Source organism: Cavia porcellus, unplaced genomic scaffold (genome assembly GCF_034190915.1).
Source record: "Cavia porcellus strain 051 isolate PalLab524CR breed Dunkin Hartley unplaced genomic scaffold, mCavPor4.1 scaffold_28, whole genome shotgun sequence".
NCBI classification, from domain to species: Eukaryota; Metazoa; Chordata; class Mammalia; order Rodentia; family Caviidae; genus Cavia; species Cavia porcellus.
The window spans coordinates 31,063,418-31,075,929 of NW_026947511.1; the positions used below are offsets into that span (position 1 = coordinate 31,063,418).

Sequence of the window (12,512 nt, forward strand, 5' to 3'; positions counted from 1 at the left end):
GGCTCACTTTGTAGCCCCAGCTGTTCTCAGACAAAAATAAGAAATGGAGAAAGGATAGTCTCTTTTACAAATGGTGTGGGCAAAACTAGATATACACATCTAGAAGAATGAAGTTCAACCTTTACCTTCTACCATATAAAATTATTAACTCAAAATAAGTTAAAAACTTAGAAGGCCCACAATTATAAAACTTCTATAATAAAACATAAGATAAAACTACATTAATTTGCTAATTTCTTTTTTTTTTTTTTTTTTTGGAGATTGAATTTCCAACCTTGCCCTTGCCAGGCAGGTGCTAATACCACTGAGCTAAATCCCAGCCCTGATAATAACTTCTTGGACTTAATATTAGAAGAACAAGCAACAAAAGCAAAAATAGTCAAATAGGACTGTATCAAACATTTCTGTGTATCAAAGAAATAATAAAAAACATTAAAAGATAAGAAATGAGAAAAACTATTTGCAAAACATGTTTGATAAGGGGTTTTATAAGGAAGTTTTTTTTTAGCTTATTTTTTGTGGTGTCTTTTTGAGACATGGCCTTACTACATAGTCTTAGGCTGGCCATGAATGCACTTTGTAGTCCAGGATGGCCTCAAACTCACAGTGATACTTCTTCGTCAGCCTCCCCAAATGCTGGGATTACAGGTGTGAACCACCTCTCCTGGCTTTTATAAGGAATTTCTACAACTAGACAAGAACAAAAAGAAGTAGCCACGTTGAAAAATCAACAGAGTACTTGGATAGACAACCAGAGATACATAAATGGCCACGAGGCTCATGTAAAGACACTCACTATTGCTATCATAAAAGAAATAACTTAGAACTATGTGAAGTCACACTTTATATCCATCAGAATGGCCATCATCAAAGGAACAGCAAATAAACACTAAAAAGGACGCACAGAAACTGAAACCCTTGGGTTATTTTTGGCATGCATATAAAATGGTACAGTCATTATGGAAAACAGCGTGGAGGCTCCTAAAAAGATAATATATGTAACTGTCCTGTGACCCAGCAATCCCTCCTCTGGTTATATTTCCAGAAGAATTGAAAGCCAGATCTTCAGATAGGTTCTTGCACACTTGAATTCACTGCAGCATCATTTGGAACAGCCAGGAGGTGGAAGCAATCTAAATGTGTGCTGACAGATGAATGGATTTTTACAAATGTGATATATAAATATATGAATATTATGCAACCTTATGAAATAAGGAAGTTCTGCCACATGCTACAACATTGGTGAGCCTCAAAGACTTTATTGTAAGTGAAATAAGCAATCACAAAAGGACAAGTACTATGATTCCATTCACATGAAGTATCTGAAGCAGTCAGAAATTAGAGCAACAAAACAGAAGGCAATTGTCAAGGGCTGGAGAGAAGAAAGAGCCATTGGAGTTTCACTTTTGCAAGACAAGTTACAGAAATCTGCGTGATAATGTGAATCTACTTAACACGAGTGAATCATACACTTAAATGATGAAGATGATATATCTAATGTCTTATAATATCAAAACGTTATTAAATAATATAACAACTGTTTGTTCTAAACCCTGCTCCCTCATGTTACTCATTAGAAGTTACAGATTTTCCTTGCTTTGGTTTTCTGTTTTTCAATTGTCCTAAACATATGAGCTGGTGAAGCTAATTACAGATCAGAATTTGTTTTTAGATGAAGAGCTTTCTGAAACTCTATAAAGCCAGGGAAATAATCTATTTCAGTTCTTCTGTGTAGAGCCATCCACAGTCATATTTGCTTTCCAGCATTATGTTTTCTTTCTTTTGGCATCATGAGATCACACTTTCATGTAAATTTTCTTTATTGCAGTCATCACAAGTCCACTGGGAGATAACCTGGGTCCAAAATGGAGCTGAGTGGCCATCTGTGCTTCTCAGATGTTAGGAAGGAAAAAGAGCTTTTGGCTACTTATTCCTCCCAACCATTCTGGAAAGCTGAAGAAGTTTGAAGCTTTGAAGGGCTGGTTCCAAATTAAACTCTATAAATATGAAACAAAGCAAAAAGTTTAAACAACCTTAAGTTACAAATTTAAAGACTCATAAACACTATTACAGCTGGTTTAGAAGTGGGCTCTCCAGGCTGTTTCTCTTACCCCTTACCCTCACTCCCTCTGCCTCCTGCCATTGTCCACGCTCTTACCAGCCCTGCTGCATCTTGTGCAGCAGCCTCTTCACTCCATTTTCCTCTTTACCACTACCACAGTGTTCTAACATAAAGATCTTGGCAACCCCTCTCATGGTTTAAATCTAAAATGTGCATCCAAGTCTCCACTGATGAGTTCATAGCTGACTTGCTGTTAGGAAGGGAGACCTGATCAAAGGTGGGTCACTGGGGAAGTGCCTGGAAGGGCGGCTCTCCCTCTCCACTCCTTTCTTCTTTCTCTGCCTCCTGACTGCCATGGGTTCAACACCTTTCCCTCTGCTCTGCCCTTTTGCCATCGGATTCTGCCTCAGAGCCTGGCCACCATAGACTGAAATCATGAGCCAAAATAAGCTACTCCTTTAAGTTTCAGATGTTGGGTATCGTGTCCAGTGACAGAAAAGTGAAAGACGCTCCCGTTCTTTGAAACTTTACTTTCCATTACTGTAAAGTAGCCAGATTAATACAGCAAACCTCGCCAGACTAGGAACTACTTCCTATGACCCCTACACTGTTTAATGACTTAACAAAGAATTTCTCTTTATTGAAAAGAAGTCTGGATGAAGGCAATCTAAAGATAGTAAAGTGGTAATGTGGTGTTTTCAAGGATTTAGACTGCTTCCATCCTTCTGCTGCACCATCACAGCCCATAGTGTTTTCCTTGAGGTTTTCTTTAGTGACAGACAGAGGTTCAAACATGATGCTCACTTTCCAGCTATCAGAATGGAGAGAGGACTGCAACAGGCACCCCTTGTAGCTAAGCCAGTTCCCCTTAACCAGCCTTTCTAGACTCTGACATAATAATTATGCTGTTTCATTGACTACATCTGACTGTTGAGAAGCTGGAAAATAAAGTCTTTGAGGAAGTAATGCCTACCTGAATTAAGTCACAACACTTTTACTAGAAAAAGGAGAATCTATATTGACGGCTATCTAGCATTCTCTGCTAAATATGTATACTGTTTTTATGAAATTACTATATACATCTAAACATACACGTAATTCTGTGATAGTTTTTTGTTTTGCTTTTTGTTGTATTGGTTCTGAGGACTGAACTCAAGCCCTTGAGCATGCTAAGCTTGTGCTCTACCATTGAGCAACATCCCCATCCCTCATGCTGTTAATTCTTACAGGTAAATCTTATCAATCATATCCTTAAAGGATCTTATGGATGAAACCACTGAATCAAAGGGTGTATTTAAGTCTCTTAATACATAATTCCAAAATGTCTCCCAAAAGATTTTGCCACCAGCCTTGCTGAAAAATGCCATGTTTATTCTTTTTTCTTTTTCTTAGAAAAAAATGTATTTAAATGCACAAAAAAGAAAAGTAATATGAAGCATAAATTGATTATATTAAATATTTGATTAAACTGAGAGCCATTTTAAAAAATTGTTGCTCACGTGTAATTGACTTTCCTCAAAGTAAACTCAAATTCAAAATAAGTCATCACATACTTACTGAACATTTAGGTGTAAAGAAATTTTAATAAGATACCTCCCTTTAAAGAACATTCATTTTGAATAATGATGAGGTTATTTTTTGTTTCTTGTTTTAAGGCAAGGTCTCACAATATAGCCCAGGCTGGCCTTGAACTCACAGCAATCACCCTGCTTCAGCCTCCCAACTGCTGAATAATGGGGTTATTAAAATAGGCACATAATCTCTGAAAGTACCTTAAAAACGTAATTATGAATGTAACTATTCTTCATTTTAAAGAATTTACAGCTGTAGCTATTTGCATCTGAGAAGATAGCAAGCCATTTTAAACAGTGCACAGCACTCCTAAGCTGAAGAGGTCTGTGGGCTGTGTTCAGCCTTTCTGTTCTGAGACACACACTAGGCAAATAAGGCCTGGCCTAGCCTAGGAAGGTGATACCACAGCAGTGGGGTTCTGAGCCAGAAGTCATGTGACCACTGCTGTGAGTATGATATATATTGTCCATAATTAATATGGACTTTATTTTTTCTCTCAGATTTGGTATCAGGGGGAAAAGGTTACAGTTTTCATCATCTTATCCCCATAAAGCATCTTCTATTGCCAAATCCCCTGGCTTTTGTGCTATGGAAACAGAAAAGGAAGATTGTATAATCTCAGAAGGAATAATAGAGGAATACCTAGCATATGATCACACAGATATGTAAGTATTGTTCTTTAATTTTTTATTCCTATTTGGTATATTAATATCTATTTTCCTAAACTATGCTATCAGTTTTTCCTATTAAATGTCTACAGCAGTTCTTTATTTATTTTCAGCTAGCTAAAGTTCCCAAGGTCCATGGGTTTTTGTTTTTTTTTTACTATAGATTTTTTAAATTTAATTTTAATTTTTATTTATTTAATTTAATTTTTATTTAAAGAGAACAGAAAAAAAACAGGAAAAAAGGGTAGAAACAATACAGAATTTCAGAAAAATAAACAGTAAGAAATCACCAGTCAATAAGTTACATACTGTCATCTTAGAAATAGCTGTGTGAGTTACAAAATTAAAGCATACAAAGTGATATTCAATTAATGACACTGCAAACAGTTCTGCTCAATGATCCAACAAGAACTTAGAACTAATCAAATCATTACAGGATGATGAAGGCTTTTTAGGTCTTCAAGATCTGATTTTGAGGAAGTCAATAATGACTACCATAATGTTTCTCAGTCTCTTCATAGTAGCTGTCTTTATCTTTACGTATGCTGAAATTGAACATAAGAGACTATACTAATATCACTCTGAACAGTGAAAGATACTATTGGTAGATTTCATATAACGCTACAGAATTAGCATTAGGTTTCTTAGTGTCTCTTCTTTCTCAGAGCATCCGTTCATTACATCCTGTATTACATAATCTGTTCCCGTAAATAGTTTAGAAATTCTTCCCATGTGTGAATCTCTACATGTATATCTATCCTTTCTGTATTATAGGGAAAAACAGATCAAAACAAGACAACAAAATAAGTTCCTAGAAAAACATAACATGAAAAAGACATATAGGACCACAATATTAGGTGAGCTACGATAGTTACTATGCTTTCTCTTGTTATTTTCTATAGAATTGTCCACATCATCAGGCATAATATAACTGAACATAACATTACATAGCTATTTTAATAAAAACACAACTTTGAAGACATTGTAGGACTTGAAAGCAGTTAATAATCAAAACCAGAATGGGTATCTTTTACATCTTATCATCTTCAGAGTAGTTGAAGGTCCATGTTTTTAGTTATTGCCACCACATACTAGGCTTCCTTTCTGTATTTTATTCTTCACATATCATTTGCCTTTTCCTGGTATCAGAGATTTTTAAATGAGTTAGTTTTTTTCTACATGATTTAATTTTGTGCTTTTGCAAATTATTACCAATGGAAATACTCAAACTTTTTCAAACAGCAGTTAAAAAGGTATGAATTGTTTAATATAAAGTCTATTTGAAACAAGTATATTCAGCCTACATAAAACCTTATGTTTGATATAGACTTTATAATTAATAACATTTATGTCTATTATATCCTGACAGCAATCCTATGACTTAGGTATTATTTACCTTCTTAGAAGATAAGAATCAGAATGGTTAAATAATTTGTCTGAGGGAAAACTAAAACCAAAACCCTATGCATCCAATTGTAAATTCATGCTGTCTTTACTACTTTTCTGAAACATAAACTTTTTTTTTTTTGTACTTTGATCAAACTCGTGACCATGCGCCTGCAAGAAACATAAACTTCTTAAACTGTTCTCTAGGAGTCTAGAACTGAGTTTCCCAGCAGCACATCTGAAGTGGGCGAGAATCTCATTTTGGTCTGTGAGGCTGTGTAGCTTGTATTGTGTCTCATAGTTGTGGACTTCTCTTCTTCCCACTGAGCCACGGCCACGCACGTGTTTACTCACGCACACCACAGCTCTAGAGCCAGCTAAGAGGAAGCAGATGTCTAAACGTAAGACAACTGAACTAACTCACTGTAAATTCTATTGGTTGTCTAGAGAATGTTCCCCTCACCCTCATTTCTCCAAGCTTGTGTCAGTGTATTTCCTTCTTCTTCTCAGAAGTCTTCTCCCTTGCCTTAAGGTTGTAAAAAAAAAAAATTGATTTAACTTATTTACAGTGTGACATAAATGGTTGATAGGTGTCGCAGAAGCATCTCTTTTCTTTCTGGTAGAAACTCAAATGAATTTTCAGATGATATAGGGATTTTAGAAAAACAGCCTTCTTTTAAAGATACTGCCAAGATATCTTGAAGATATCTTATAGTAAAGTGATAGAGTAGCCGGTCTTTTAGATATTCCTAAGTGACAAGATTGAAGCTCAAGAAATAAAACACCTGTCAGAAATTAGTATATAAAATAATTCTCGCAAATTATTTTGGTGCAAATGGAAAAAAACCTGGAAAAGTAAGATTCATAACTTATTCTTTCTATAAAAAATAAATTTCATGTGACAAGTCCTGTAAGTTTAGAAAAAATAAGCACACTTTAAACATGTGCTAAGACTCATAATATCAACAAGTATGTAAAAGGTTGTAGAGGAACCAGAGGAAGAAAGGGAAGGGGAAGGTAGTCAGAAAACAAAGCTATAATATGTACATGTAACCAGTTCCCAAGATGATTGTAAACTGCATGGATTGCAAATATATACTAACAATAAAATTAAATATATATTATACATATTAAAATTGATTTAAGAATGGAAAAGGTCTTTATTTATTTATTTTTGATACGGGAAATCAAACTCATGACCTTGCATTTGCCAGGCAGGTGCTGCACTGCTGAGCTATATTCCCAGCAGGGAAAGCCTTTAAAAACATAACACAAAACCTGTAAGCTTATAAGCAATTCTTTTCTTACTTTTTTTTTTTTTTTTTCTTTTGAGACAGGGTGATATACACAGTTCATGCTGGTCCTGAGCTCACTTTTTAGCTTAGGCTAGTCTCAAACTTGCAACAATCCTGCCTCAGCCTCCCGAGTGCTGGGATTGCAGGCATGAGCCACTATACCCAGCCATATAAGAAATTCTTACATGACTACAAGGGGCTGGGGACTTAGCTCAGCGGCATAAGCGCCTGCCTTGCAAGCAGGCAGTCGTGAGTTCGATCCCCGGTACCGATAAAAAAGAAAAAGACAAAAAAAAAAAAGAAATCCTTACATGACTACATAAGATGAAATTTCTACATAGAAGAAAAAACTCATAAGGTCAGAAGACAAATGACAAACTTGCAAAAATGTCTGCATAAAGTTTACTTCCTTAATATTTACATCAGGAAGCAAAAGATTAAGGACTAAACAGTCAAAGAATGTAAATAGTAAGTTCATATAAAAAGAAACTATTTAAACATATGAAATGAAATTCAACCTCATTCGTGTTAGAGATACAAATTAAAAGTATAATAAGACACTAATTATTTGTCAGACTGGCAGAGAACAAAAGATAAAGTAGCTCAATAATCCTTAAGTATGTAAACAGGCATGTTCTTTTACCATTGGACCATAGACCATTTTTAAAGGAAGCTTGGCAATGTCTTTCAAATTGGAAAGCATATTCCCTTAACAAGTCCATTTATATCGCCTGGGCAGTGGCATAAGTGCCTGCCTGGCACATGTGAGGTTGTGAGTTCAATCTCCAGTACCAAAAAAAAAAAAAAAAAGTCCATTTATAGGAACTTATCCTACATATACAATCATTCCTGAAACCAAGAAACTACATATAGATATAGTACATATCGATATAGTAATTGTGGTATTGACTATTGGTCAGTTAGGGCTCTTTTGTTATAGTATACCCAATACAATACTGTAGCAGTTTTTAAGAGGCAAATTAATATTGATAGGGATCAATGACTGAGATAAATTATTAATACAAGGACAAGGTACATTATAGTGTATGATACAGCTATTTCTCTGGAATAGTATATAATAACTTACTTGGAATGTAAAGCAGAAAAAACGTATAGGGGACTTCTTTTTCACTGTGTCCTTTTGATTTGAAATTTTTTTTATAAAGATGAGTGTCTTATCTCTTCTGAAGGAAATAAAAATTAAATACAAGTAATTCTATTGCTTATTCCTCCACTTACTGCCAGACCAGATCTTCCCTGGGAAGGCAGAGAAGACAGTCTGTAGCGGCCCATATAAAACTCCTTCTTTATGCCACAGTTCCCTATTTAATTCTTGAGACCCCTACTGCCTCAGGGTAACTTTCCCTGTAGAAGCCTGGAGATAGTTCTTCCGACTCCAGGTCAGTTCCAGCTTTGCTTTGTCTCAGTTCATAATCCGTCTATGATAGGGGAGTATGTCCTCCAGCTAAAGTTTCCTTCCCCCGAACCCCAGGCCTGTTGGTGCTGCCTGTCAGAACAGCAGACAGACTTGGCCAGGCTGGGCTTCTAGGTGACACACTCAGTGTCTTAGAAACTCCCCAGAGGAGCTTCTGTGCTTTTGGCTCCTGGCTTTCTTTTCAGAATAGTGGAGTAAAGTGGGGATATAAAGGGAAATGCAGTTTCCTCTGTTGAATGCTCCTTTTTTCACAAGGCAGCTTCATACACGTGCCATGCAGGAGGAGATGAGAGGGCACTGATCACATTCCTAAGAAGTACAAAGGGTACTGGTGGGCACATAATGAAGAATAATCATGAGGTCTTTCTCTCTTGCTTCTGTTTCAGGGAAGAGGGATTTCATGAAAAGAAATCAGAAGCAGCTGCAGAGAAACAGAAGTTAGGGTACCCTCCCATTGCTCCGTTTTACTGCATGAAAGAGGATGTCCTTGCCTATGTGTTTGACAACGTATGGAGCAAGGTTGTGGGCTGTTTGGAGCAGTTGACACGTAGTCACTGGGAGGGATTTGCTTCTGGTAAGGATCTTTGTGAAAATACTGTCAAAAATAATTGTTTATGGTCTCTACACCCTAACCAGACTGTCAGGTTATATACTTGGTTAGTGCAGGTGAGTATGAGACAGGAAAACCAAAATGCTTTTTCCTACTCTCACACAGCACAGTGTGATGCTAGGTGTAGAGGGGCTTTTCCTTGTACACCAGATTTCTCTAGCGGACACCAACCCTAGGATTGAGTTCACTTCTGATTCAACCCTCTGACTCTGTCTGCCTGAGGATAGCATCAAGAGGTCCCGCAGGTTAAGGGCTCAATCTCACAAGACTGCTCTACTTCACGTGACAGTTGCAAGCCATAAACAGTGACATGTGCCTCTGTCTAACCAGCTATAACTCAGGATTCTGATGACTCCCTCCTGAAGCTTGATTAATTTGCCAGGATGGTTTGCAGAACTCAGGGAAACACGTTAACTGGTTTATTATAAAGAACATTATAGTACTCAGGAGGCTGAAGCAGGGGTATCTCAAATTCAAGGCCAGCATTGGCAACTTAGTGTGTGTATCCAAATAAAAGCTAAAAGGGAGGGGTATAGCTCAGTGGCAGAGTACTTGCCTAGTACATGCAACGCCCTTGATTCAGTCTCCAGTACTGCCGGAAAAGAGATAGACAGACAGACAGAATGAGAAAGGCTGCAAGTGAAGAGCCAGACAGAGAGATACACAGGGCAAGGCATGGGAGAAGGGGTGTGGCACCGTTTCTGGACAGACAGCCTCCAATAACCTTTTTGGCTTTTATGGAACCTTTATTATGTAAGCATGTTTGATTAAATAATTGGCAACTGGTGATCAACTCAACTTACAGCCTCTCTTCCCTCCACAGAGGTCAGGATCTGTGGAAGGGCTGGAAGTTCACATGGTTGAACTAATTACATGACTGATTTCCCCAGACAGTCAGTACCCTAGAAACTAACCAGGATTCCCCAGCCACCAGTTAATGGGCATACATACAAAAAGATACATATCACTTTAGAGATTTCAAGCATTTTCCAAGTTACAAGCCAGAAACCAGGAACAGAGACCAAATATATATATTTATTATTATATCACAATTTTGAGTCAGAAGTCCTAGAACAATTTGGCCAGTTCACTGCTGAGAGTTTCACAAGGCTGTGATTAAGGTAATATAGGGCTGGGTACTCATGTAGAGGCTCAGCTAGGAAAGGATCCACTGCTTTTTTTTTTTTTTTTTTTTTTTTTTTTGGTGGTGGGGGGTGGTATTGGGGATCAAACTCATGACCTCGCACCTGCCAGGCAGGCACTTATACCGCTGAGCTAAATTCCCAGCCTCCGCTGATCCTTTTGAAAGTTCTCAGAAACATACAGTTCTACATGGCTGTGCTCATACCAGCATTATTTTTCAAAGCCAACCAATCAAAAATGAGATTAAGAAAATAACTTATTTTAATAGTATTAAAAAATAAGACATTTAGTAATAAATTTGACCAGGGAAGTGCAAGAGTTGTGTACTATAGAAAGAGAAGAAATCCTAAAAAAATGGAAAGACATCCCATGGTCATGAATCAGAAGACATAAATATTGCTAAGATGACCATATTCTCCAAACAGATATATAGGTTCAATGCAGCTTTACTCAAAAGTCCAGCCACTGATCTGGGGATGTGGTTGTCTGGAGATGGGTAGCAGATTCATAATAAGGGAACCTCTATGAATCACTGGGCCTGACTGAGGCCTGTAGTGGCTTATGATGCCAGGGATGCCTCAAAGATAAGACCACAGCTACCTACCTACCATCTGCAAGGCCTTGGGTTCCATCTCCAGCCCATAAAAAACAAACAAAAAACTTGCCCTTTTTTTTTGTCCAGAAATGGGCAAGCTGATCCTAAAATTCATATGGAATGCAAGGGGCTCTGAATAACTAATACAGTACTGAATAAGTAAAGTTAGAGGACTCATACATATTGATGTTAGAACTTACCACAAAGCTACAGTAATTAAAACAATGTGGAACTGTCAGAGGCCAAACTGATCAATGGAATAAAATCAAAGTCCAGAAATAAACCCACACATCCATGGCCAACTGATTTTCAACACGGGCACCAAAATCATTGAATGAATAATCTCTACAACAACTGATGTTCAAAACAAGAGAATATTCACATAGAAAAGAATGGAGTTGGACCCTGACTTCACATCTTACACAGAAGTCAATTCGAAATGAATCAAAGACTTATCTTTGAGAGGTAAAACTATAGAACTCTTAGGTAACATAAGAATGAACTTTCAGGGGCTGGGATTTAGCTCAGTGGTTTAAGTGCCTGCCTTACAAGCAGGCAGTCATGAGTTCGATCCCTGGTACCGATAAAAAGGAAAAAGACAAAAAAACAAAACAAAACAAAAAGAATGAATTTTCAGGGCAAGGGATTTAGCTCAGTGGCATAAATGCCTGCCTTGCAAGTATGTGGTCATGAGTTCAATCCCCAATACCAAAAATTTAAAAAAAAATAAACCTTCAAGACCTTTAACAATAGATTCATAGATGTGATACCAAGAGTATAAGCAATAAAAGAAAAAACAGATAAATTACATTTCATAAAAATTGAAGGTTCTGTGCATCAAAGACATTATCAAAGAAGTAAAAGCCCACACATAGAAAATAAGACAACCCATTGTATACCTGATAAGAATCCAGTATTCAGAGTAAAGAGCTGCAATTTAATAATAAAATGATCAGTTAAAAAACGGAATTCTCTGAATAGAAACTTCTCCAAAGGAGATATATACGAATAGATGGCCAGTAAGCCCACAAAAAGATGTTGTACATAATTAGAGATGCACATAGAAACCACAGGGAGATGCACTTCATGTCTACTAGGATGACTGTGTGTGGGGGGGGGCGGGGTATTAATAAATTGTATTTTTTGCCAGACAGTGCCACATGCCTACAATCCTAGCACTTGGAGGCTGAGGCAAGAGGATCACTGGTTTGAGGCAACCTTAGCTACCCTGACTCAAAAACCAAACAAGCCAAAAAAATTAATGAAGTTCCATTTTTTAATTTTTATTTCTACTTATTTATTTCTACTGATACCAGGAATCAAACTCATGATATCATGCCTGCCAGGCAGGCAGATGCTGTGTCACTGAGCCATATCCCTGACTCAAAGTTCTTTTTTTTTTTTTTTTTTTTTTTTTTTGTGGTCCTGGGGATCGAACTCATGACCTCGCACTTGCCAGGCAAGTGCTTATGCCACTGAGCTAAATCCCCAGCCCTAAAGTTCTATAAAAAAGGAAAAATAACAAGTATTGGTGAGGATTCGCAGAAATCTAAACTTTTATATGTTACTGATAGGAATGTAAAATTTGCAGTCATTGTAGAAACGATGTGACAGTTCTTCAAAATGCTAAACATAAAATTATCCTATGACCCAGGAAATTCTATTGCTAAGCATATAGCCAAGAGAATTAAAAACATATCCACACTAAAACTTGTACATGAAGCCAAGTGAGGTGGTACATACCTG

General features: G+C 37.1%; 2 protein-coding genes across 12 annotated transcripts in view; one reads left to right on the plus strand and one right to left on the minus strand.

Annotated features, from left to right (window-relative positions):
* The window catches only part of Fam149b1 (family with sequence similarity 149 member B1), a 47,744-nt gene that overhangs the window by 21,047 nt on the left and 14,185 nt on the right, over positions 1-12,512 (plus strand). For 6 of the 10 annotated variants that reach the window (XM_063239323.1, XM_005005328.4, XM_023566645.2 and 3 more), the window contains 2 exons: positions 4,135-4,299; positions 8,805-8,992. The exons of 1 other annotated variant lie outside the window; for it this stretch is intronic. In XM_063239323.1, the coding sequence (XP_063095393.1) occupies positions 4,135-4,299; positions 8,805-8,992 (353 nt within the window). The remainder of the gene's footprint in view (positions 1-4,134; positions 4,300-8,804; positions 8,993-12,512) is intronic. 3 more of the 10 variants (XM_063239324.1, XM_063239326.1, XM_005005330.4) reach the window with 1 other exon arrangement.
* Dnajc9 (DnaJ heat shock protein family (Hsp40) member C9) overlaps positions 1,240-12,512 on the minus strand; it is a 32,606-nt gene continuing 21,333 nt past the window's right edge. For both annotated transcript variants that reach the window (XM_063239344.1, XM_063239343.1), the window contains one exon: positions 1,240-1,997. In XM_063239344.1, the coding sequence (XP_063095414.1) occupies positions 1,991-1,997 (7 nt within the window). In that variant the 3' untranslated portion in view covers positions 1,240-1,990. The remainder of the gene's footprint in view (positions 1,998-12,512) is intronic.